Source organism: Gekko japonicus, unplaced genomic scaffold (genome assembly GCF_001447785.1).
Source record: "Gekko japonicus isolate JY-2015 unplaced genomic scaffold, Gekko_japonicus_V1.1 scaffold2706, whole genome shotgun sequence".
In the NCBI taxonomy this organism is placed as follows: Eukaryota; Metazoa; Chordata; class Lepidosauria; order Squamata; family Gekkonidae; genus Gekko; species Gekko japonicus.
In genome coordinates, this window is record NW_015162033.1 from 218,508 (window position 1) to 227,854 (window position 9,347).

General features: G+C 52.6%; 1 protein-coding gene across 1 annotated transcript in view; it reads left to right on the plus strand.

Moving 5' to 3' along the window:
* The window catches only part of SMAD3 (SMAD family member 3), a 96,545-nt gene extending 92,343 nt beyond the window's left edge, over positions 1 to 4,202 (plus strand). The window contains exon 9 of the mRNA XM_015405559.1: positions 3,794 to 4,202. Within this exon, the coding sequence (XP_015261045.1) occupies positions 3,794 to 3,917 (124 nt within the window). The 3' untranslated portion in view covers positions 3,918 to 4,202. The remainder of the gene's footprint in view (positions 1 to 3,793) is intronic.
* The last annotated feature ends 5,145 nt before the right edge of the window (positions 4,203 to 9,347 follow it).

The window sequence follows — 9,347 nt, forward strand, 5'->3', positions numbered from 1 at the left end:
TTCCCTACCTGCTCTATCCCAGGCATCATCTTATAAACCTCAATCATGCCACCCCTCAGTCATCTTTTCTCCAAGCTAAATAGCCCTAAGCGCCTTAGCCTTTCCTCATAGGGAAAGTGTTCCAACCGTTTTATCATTCGAGTTGCCCTCTTCTGCACTTTTTCCAAAGCTATAATTTCTTTTTTAAGGTGTGGTGACCAGAACTGCACACAGTATTCCAAATGAGGTCTCACCATTGATTTATACAGGGGCATTATGATGTTGGCTGATCTGTTTTCAATACCCTTCCTAATAATCCCCAGCATAGCATTGGCCTTCTTTATTGCAGTCACACACTGTCTCGACATTTTCAGTGAGTTATATACTACAAGATCTCTCTCTTGATCAGTCTCTGCCAGTTCAGACCCCATCAGTGTGTATTTATAGTTAGGATTTTTGGCTCCAATGTGCATCACCTTGCACTTGGCCACATTGAACCCCATTTGCCATGTTGACGCCCACTTGCCCATCCTTGACAGATCCCTTTGGAGTGCCTCACAATCCTCCCTGGTTTTCACCACCCTGAACACCTTCGTATCATCCGCAAATTTAGCCACTTCACTGCTTACTCCCAACTCCCTGGTCAGTATCTGGATGGGAAGCAGCCAAGGAAGTCCAGGGTCGCTCCGCAGAGGCAGGCAAGGGCAAACCACCTCTGAATGTCTCTCGCCTTGAAAACCCCATGCAGTCACCATAACTCGGCTGTGACTTGACAGCCGTTGCTGGGTTGTGAGAGGTGTTATTCCAGCCGGACTCGGCCTTCCGAAGTCTTTGCTCCTTGAGCTCCGTGGTCCCGTTCAGAGGGGCCCGTCGGGCTTCTGGGATCTGAGCTGGAGCCCAGGGCTCTCGAGTTACTCCGTGCCGCTTCTCCACTTCTCCAGATGTTCGGAGTCCATTTTGTCTTGCGATCGGGCCCACCTCCCCCGCCCAGGCGCTTTTCCGCCTTGGCCGATGGCCACCGCTCCTAACAAGATCCAGATGACTAAATGGTGCGGGGAACAAAATAAAGGCCTCGTTAGTGCCGGCGTGCTGCACGGAGCATAGCTTGCTCTCTCAACATGGGTTAATAACTTCAGTGTGGCGAGGATCCCCCCACCCCCCATGCTTTTCTCTCTGCCTAAGCGCCATCAGTCGGTTGAGTTGTCTCCTTTTGCTCTTTTGGGGCACCGTGTCAGGCAGTAGAAAGGCCACGTCGGAGCGGCTGCAGGAGCGCCCCCTCCCACGGCTGGGCATGGCCTGCCCCTCCTAGCCTGGTGAGCGGCGCAGCGCCTCTCTTTGAAGAGTACAGAGCAGCCAGGACAGATTGGGTTGGCACGCGCAGAGACCCTGGAAAGTACGGCGAGCAGCCAGGAAATGCGCCCCGACAACTTTAGGATGGTGCGGATGCAACAGTCGGACGGCACAGGCAGAATCCGGCCCCCTGGGAATGCCACCTTTCACTTTTGAAAAGCCACCTTGAGGTGACAGTCAGCGTTGCAAAATAGTAAAGAGCCCAGTCGCACCTTTAAGAAGACTAACAAACTTAACTGTAGCATAAGCTTTCGAGAAACACAGCTCTCTTCGTCGGATGCATGGAGGGTATGAAGAAAATGGCCAGAGATAGAGAGGTGGGTAAGGGGAGCGGGGAGAGGATGCAGAAGGTGCCATGTGAATGCAAAGCAGTTGCAAAAGCCATGAAAAAGGTAGAATGCGCAATCCAGGCTGGGTGTGACCAGTGTTCCCTCTAAGCTGAGTTAGTGTGAGCTAGCTCACAGGTCTTTATCTTCCGGCTCACACATTTTTGTCTTAGCTCAGGAAGGGATGGCTCCAGACCAAACTAATTCATGCAGTAGCCAAATCGCTCACTCACAACTTTAATGCCAGTAGCTCACAGAGGAGAATTTTTGCTCACAAGACTCCACAGCTTAGAAGGAACATTGCGTGTGACCCCTTCCTTCCGTTGATGAACCTGCATGGACTACCTGAAAGGCAGTTACTTCTGGTAAGGCGATAACCACCCAGAGTCTCTATTCAGTCCAAGTCTGCCTGGGTCAAATTTACATATAAATTCCAATTCAGCCGCTTCCTGTTGGATTTTTGGTTTTGAAACGTTCCTGTTGAACGATGGTGACCGTTAGGTCCTTGACGGAATGTCCTAGTAGACTGAAGTGTTCTCCCACTGGTTTCTGGATATCGCCATTTTCGATGTCAGATCTGTGTCCATTTATCCTTTTGCGTAGAGGCTGGCTTGTCCTACGTACAGAGCAGAGGGGCATAGTTGGCCCAGGAGAGCCTATATCACACTGGGGGGTGAACAGCCGTAAGAGCCAGAGGTTGCGTAGTTGATGCCATAGTCAGCATTTTGAGTCTTAGGTGGACACAGCTTGGTGAAATCCCAGTTAAAGACCGAGGCTGCTCTTTTCCGGACCTGTTCGATTCGAGTCCGGTAGCACCGGAGAGACCAACAAGATCTCCTCTTCTTCAAAGGGAGCTTTGACTCTTAGCTTGTGCCCTGAAAATCTGGTTGGTCTCTCCGGTGCTCCTGGATTCGAATCTGGCTCTTCTTCAGACCAACATGGCTGCCCTCTGAAACTTGTTGGCCAGGCCTGCGCGCCTTGTGACACACACAGCTTGTAAGCCACCTGCCGACCCTGCGGGGTGGAATCCTAAAAACAACATCCGTGACAAAATTAACGAAGAGTCAATAAAGATAATGTTTACTGTAGTAATTTCGGAGCCAGTTTGGTGTAGTGGTTAAGTGTGCGGACTCTAAACTGCGGGTTTGATTCCCCACTCCTCCACTTGCACCTGGCTGGATGACCTTGGGCAAGCCATAGTTCTGATAAGGGCTGTTCTTGAAAAAAAGAGCAGTCTCTGTCAAGAGCTCTCTCAGCCCCACCCACCTCACAGGGTGTCTGTCTGTTGTGGGGAGGGGAAGGGAAAGGAGTTTGTAAGCCACTCTGAGACACCTTTGGGTTGTGAAGGGCTGGGTATAAATCCAATCTCTTCTTCTTCTATTATCGCTGACACGCTAACGAATACTGCACAATGAACAATTCGTTTCACAATATTTGCTTTATCTGAGCGTGCAGCAATCCCAATTTTTATCAATCACTACTTATCAACCCCTGAAGGAAACATTCCATGTTGACTCTCTAATAACAGAACCCAAGGTGTTTACAGTGTATTAGCTGGATTCTCAAAGCCAAAAGTGGGCATCCAAATTTGAGAATCCAGCTAATACATTGTGAAGACCTTGGGTTCTGTTATTAGAGAGTCAACATGGAATGTTTCCTTCAGGAGTTCATAAGTAGTGATTGATAAAAATTGGGATTGCTGCACGCTCAGATAAAGCAAATGTTGTGAAACGAACTGTTCATTGTGCAGTATTCGTTAGCGTGTGAGCGATAATAGAAGAAAATTTTCTACCGAAATTACTACAGTAAACATTTTTGCAACTTATCTTTATTGACTCTTCGTTAATTTTGTCACGGATGTTGTTTTTGGAATTCCACTTCCTCCCGTGATCTCGTTTCTGGCCCTGTGGGGTGGGCTGCCCACTGAAGGGTTCTGTTCCTTGCCCAGGAAGGACCTGAGAGGCCACAGAACGTGGCTCGACAGCTCTCAGGTTGTGTCGGCTTGCTCTTTTGCCCTTCCACCAAGATGCGCTGAAACCATACAGGCGAAATCAGCACGGGTGTCTTTTGTCCGCGCATGCGCTGTCTCTGCCTTCTCTCAACCAGCCCGGCAGTGATTCCTTCCTTCTTTTCCGTAGGCGCCAGACGGTCACCAGCACCCCCTGCTGGATCGAGCTCCATCTGAACGGCCCGCTGCAATGGCTGGACAAGGTCCTGACCCAAATGGGTTCCCCGAGCATCCGCTGCTCCAGCGTGTCTTAAGGGCACGTCCGTCGCTGAGGCCACGGCCGAGACTTTCGAACGGAGCGACCTCGTTCAGCTCCCTGGCTGAGGACTTCACCGCCGAGAACTGACTTGCTGTTATTTCGAAAGGGAAGACAATCCACGTGGCCCCAGAAACCCGGCAGTCGGGATGCTGTGGGGGTCGCAGTCTTCCGGGCTCAGGCCTGTCTTCTTTGGTGGAACTTTGCTCTGGCGCTGTGGACACGGACGGCGGCTTTACCGCAACCCCTCTGAGGCGGATCGTACCCGAAGCATCAACTCTCTTGGTCGTCACAATGCTTTGGATGGCGGTGGAAGACGTTTTGCCCAATAAGCAACTGGTTTATCAGGGGAAGGGTGCCTGGACCTTTGCCAGAGTCGGTGACCCTTTGGGCGTCCGCCTGTATCACGATTTGACGGCGGTCTCCTTCACTATGGTCCTCCTGCCTTGGGGTGGGGGTGGGAGGGGAGGCAGCAGCTCAGGAAACGGGTTAAAACACGTCACATTCCTTCCGCGTCCGCATCCCCTCCTGTTTGGCCAGCCTCTGCTGGACGACTTGCAGCAGGGCGAGAGAGATGCACCTCGGATTAAAACCCACAGCCGGTAGAGGTGGGGGCAGGGGGAAGAGCCGGAATTAAATTATTTCCTCGGGAGGAGGAATCTCTCGTTTCCGGCAGCCTGGAAAGCACAAACGCTGTGTCGTCGCCGCCACAGGGGCTTCAGCGACGGGAGGGATACGGAGCACCGGTGCGCAGACACCAAGCCCCCCCCCCCACCCACCCCCCCACCCCCCCCCTTCCGCTTGCTTCGATGTTGCTTCTGCACCCGGAGTCACTTGCGGAAGCGGGCGCTTGCCTCTCGATCAGTCCTCAGTCTCCATATCAGCTCCCGCGTTGTCCTCTTTAAAGTTCTGAAAACTCAGTCGGGGAGACCCTCAGGGTGGGGGGGTGGGGTGGGGGCTTCACCGGTCTTACTTTAGGGGGTCGCCAGAGGCTCAGCCAGATGGCAGGCAAGCCAGAAAGGGGTTACGAAAGAAAAGCCTGGGACGATTCCAGACGCGAGGGCGATTTGGGGTGCTCCTTCAGTTGACCTGCCAGGAAGAGCACCTCGGTCCCGTAACTCGGCGGGAGCGAATTGTTCCCTTTCCCAGGCCAACGGGTCAGGCTGGCGGGCGTTAGAGGTTAGAGGGGAAGGCATCAAAATGCGCTCTAGAAAAAGCCCATCGATACTTTTCATATGTAATGTTGGAGAGATACAGTGCTGCTGCAAATCCAGGCCAAGATTTTAGGTTACTGTACATCTTGGGTAAAAGGGCTTCATCAGTTTGAACCTCAATCTCAACCGAGCGCTGATGAACTAAAGATTTTGCTTTACTCAGACCCATTTCCAGAAGATTTGCTGGACATAACCCGATCATACCTAGCTGATCTATTATTCTGGCGGACCAGTCTGGATATCGGGTAGAAGCTAGCAGCGGGGGTGGGGTGGGGTGGCAATCCTGTAGGTTTCAGATGGATTCTCAACCGATAATGGATCGAAATTGTCCAGGTTTTCAGAAAGAAAAGCCTGGGACGATTCCAGATGCGAGGGCGAGTTGACCTGCCAGCAAGAGCACCTTGGTCCCGTAACTCGGCGGGAGCGAATTTTAAACCCCTGCTTCTGCGGTCAGTATTCTGATCAGTGTTACAAGACCAAAGTATTTCCCCCCCTCGTTCAAATCCAGTCAGGGCTTAGCCTAGATCACCGGCAGGCTTTTGGGGAATGCACAACCAGACCTCTTCTTTCCGGGCTTCTCACACCGGCTCTTTCATAGCCCAGAACACCTAGGCAGGCGGTGGGTGTGGCAGACGCCGCGCCTGACTTCTCCCAGAGGCTTGGGCAAACGCCAGAAGGGCTCATGGGCTACCTGCCCGGACTTTGCTTTGGACTTCCTTGGAGCCACCTGGTGGCAACTACTGGAGGACTCCGGGAGCTGTCTGGAACCTGTTAAAAGAGATTTCTTGGCCTGTACTTTGCAAAACGTTCTGACCATTGAAATCACAGTTCGTATCTTTTTGCATGGTGGATTTAATTCTTAGAACGGTGTTCTGTAAGGGACGACTCCCTCCCCAGAGTCTGCTTAAATAGAAAGCTTAAACAGAAAGGGGCGCTCTGCAGGGAACTCGGCCTGCTCAAGGCTTGGTTGTTCTGAAGGGGAGTCTTGCGGGGGGGGGAAGCTTATTGAGGTGAGGAGGGGGGGTGCAGGAGAGGGCCCGGTTGGTGCTTGCCCAGACGATGAGAAATATCTGAAAATGGGGGAAACCAGCTGTATTGACTATAGGAAAACAGTTGTCCTGTGTGATTCATTACAGGCGTTTTCCTTTGAAACGTCATTACTATTCTTTGCTCATTTAAGATCACAAATGTATGGAATAATCCCCCCCCCATCAAATGGCAAACGAGACCCAGGCCACATATTGCCCACCGTGCACTCAAAAGCCTTCTGCCCCGAGAAAATGAACTCTGAAGACGCCAAAGGAGCTGTAACTCCTGCTCGCCCATGGTTTTTGCCAGTCTGGAGGGGGTGGGTGGGACCTGGCTGGGGAATCAGTGTGACTGTTTTTAAAACGGAGCGTGGTTGAAACGTTTATGGCGACCCAAGAATAGCCAGGGTAAAGAACGCGTTTGCCGGCTTCCCCCAAATAGCCGTGAATTAGGATCTTGTAGATTTTTGTATCTGCTTAGGATGAAAATGGTTTGGCTTTAGCTGCGGGTTCGATTTGAGCTCGAACAGCTGCCGTTGCGCTCCAGTGAGGCTGTGGTGTTGGGGTGTGTGTGTGTGGAGCACTGGGTTGCAGTAGGGCAGCCAGGTGTTTCCTGCGTTTGATTCAGGGAAACTCCCCTTTTGCGCTTTAAAAGGTTCGCGCCTCATTCTTTCTTGGCCCAAGGAGACACCATTGGCAAGGAATCCCAGGGGGACCCATAAAGAATCAGCGGCGGAACCAGACATTCAGAACCCCCTGAAATGGCATCCTACCACCCCCCCTTTATTTCCAGCCTTTCACACAAAGCGAGTGTTCTTTTGCGAGTGCCATTCACGTGGGGGAATCCACACTTAATCTTAGTGTGTGAGATGAGCATACGCTTGTTTTCATTGCGTGTTACGTGCCATAAGGAGGGGCTGTGGCTCAGCGGCAGAGCATCTGCTTTGCGTGCAGAAGGTCCCAGGTCCTATCCCCGGCATCTCCAGATAAAAGGACCAGGTAGTAGGTGAAAACGGGTCTTCCCGAGACCCTGGGGACCGGCCGCCAGTCACAGTAGGTGATCCTGACCTCCGCAGACCAAAGGTCTGGCTCCGTAGAAGGCAGCCGCGTGTGTATATATGTTCACCCGACAAGGCTTCCTGCTATCAATGAAAAGAGAGGCGACCGTGTACAGACAAGATCAGCACCGTTTCCACTGTGAAAAGAATCTCCCTCCGGGAAACTTTGTCCTACGTGGATATCCCAGGTTAGCCCGATCTCAGAAGCTGAAACCGGATTGGCCCCGGCTGGTACGTGGATGGAAGACACCCCCCCCCAAAGGAAGCCCAGGATCGTTCCGTAGAGGCAGGCAATGGCAGGCCCCCTCTGAATGCCTTGTGCCTTGAAAACCCTACGGGGTTGTCACGAGTCAGGCGTTACCGGATGGCACTTTCCACCCCGATGTGAACAAAAGCCCTGTCTTCCTCACCCGGTTCATTTCAGAAACGGCGCAAGGCACACCCAACTTTGCATCGCCGTCCATTAACAATGGAGCTGCGGTGGCTCAAGTGGTTAAGACGCTGAACTGCAGGCTGTGGAAGGTTGGTAGTTCAGCAGTTCGAGACCCGAGTGTGCCGCATGACGGAGTGAGCTCCCGTCTCTAGTTCCAGCTCCTGCCAACCTAGCAGTTCGAAAGCAAGAAATTGCAAGTAGATAAATAGGTACCACTTCTGTGGGAAGGTAACAGCATTCTCTGCTTTGCGTGCAGAAGGTCCCAGGTCCTATCCCCGGCATCTCCAGATAAAAGGACCAGGTAGTAGGTGAAAACGGGTCTTCCCGAGACCCTGGGGACCGGCCGCCAGTCACAGTAGGTGATCCTGACCTTCGCAGCCCAAAGGTCTGGCTCCGTAGAAGGCAGCCGCATGTATATATGTTCACCCAACAAGGCTTCCTGCTATCAATGAAAAGAGAGGCGACCGTGTACAGACAAGATCGGCACTGTTTCCACTGTGAAAAGGATCTCCCTCCGGGAAACTTTGTCCTATGCGGATGTCCCAGGTTAACCCAATCTCAGAAGCTGAAGCCGGATCGGCCCCAGCTGGTACTTGGATGGAAGACACCCCCCCCCCCTATCAATGAAAAGAGAGGCGACCGTGTACAGACAAGATCGGCACTGTTTCCACTGTGAAAAGGATCTCCCTCCGGGAAACTTTGTCCTATGCGGATGTCCCAGGTTAACCCAATCTCAGAAGCTGAAGCCGGATCGGCCCCAGCTGGTACTTGACCCGGTTCATTTCAGAAATGGCGCAAGGCACACCCAACTTTGCATCGCCGTCCATTAACAATGGAGCTGCGGTGGCTCAAGTGGTTAAGACGCTGAACTGCAGGCTGTGGAAGGTTGGTAGTTCAGCAGTTCGAGACCCGAGTGTGCCGCATGACGGAGTGAGCTCCCATCTCTAGTTCCAGCTCCTGCCAACCGAGCAGTTCGAAAGCAAGAAATTGCAAGTAGATAAATAGGGACCACTTCGGTGGGAAGGTAAACAGCGTTCCCTGCGCCTTGGTGTTTAGTCATGCCGGCCACATGACCACGGAAACGACTTCGGAGAGCGCTGGCTCTTCAGCTTGGAAACGGAGATGAGCACCGCAACCCTAGAGTCGGACTCGACTGGCTTTCGAGCAAGGGACACCTTTACCTTTACCATTCACAATGCCCCCATGGGCATATATAGATATGGTTTTAATGCGCTTCACCTCCAAACCGCAAGCGACGTCCCCATTCCAAAGGGCAGCAGATGTTTCCCAAGTGCCTGAAGAGAGGTTGAAGGGTTTGGATGCTTTCTTTGCCCCCTCCCGCCCCAGTCCGTCTCCAAGCACAGGGTACGTTCCTTTCCTCCCGTGTAATCTCCTGAGCCATACGAGACTTCTGTGCAGTTAAAACGCCCGCTCTATAGAATATGATTGATTGGTGAACAGTTCCCCGTGGTTCACCTTCTGTTGGCAGATGGGCTTTTCTCCCCCAAACGCGAGGGCGCGATCCGGCTTCACTTCCGTAAGTGCACTTAACGGTTTCCGACTTATGTGGCCATAAAGGTGTTCTTTGTGCCTTGAAGCTCGTCGCCAGCTGGCAACCTCGAGACAGTGTCCCGGCAGTGGAGATGCAGCAGCAGACACGAGATGGCGTGGCTTCCCCCCCCCCACCGACCAGGG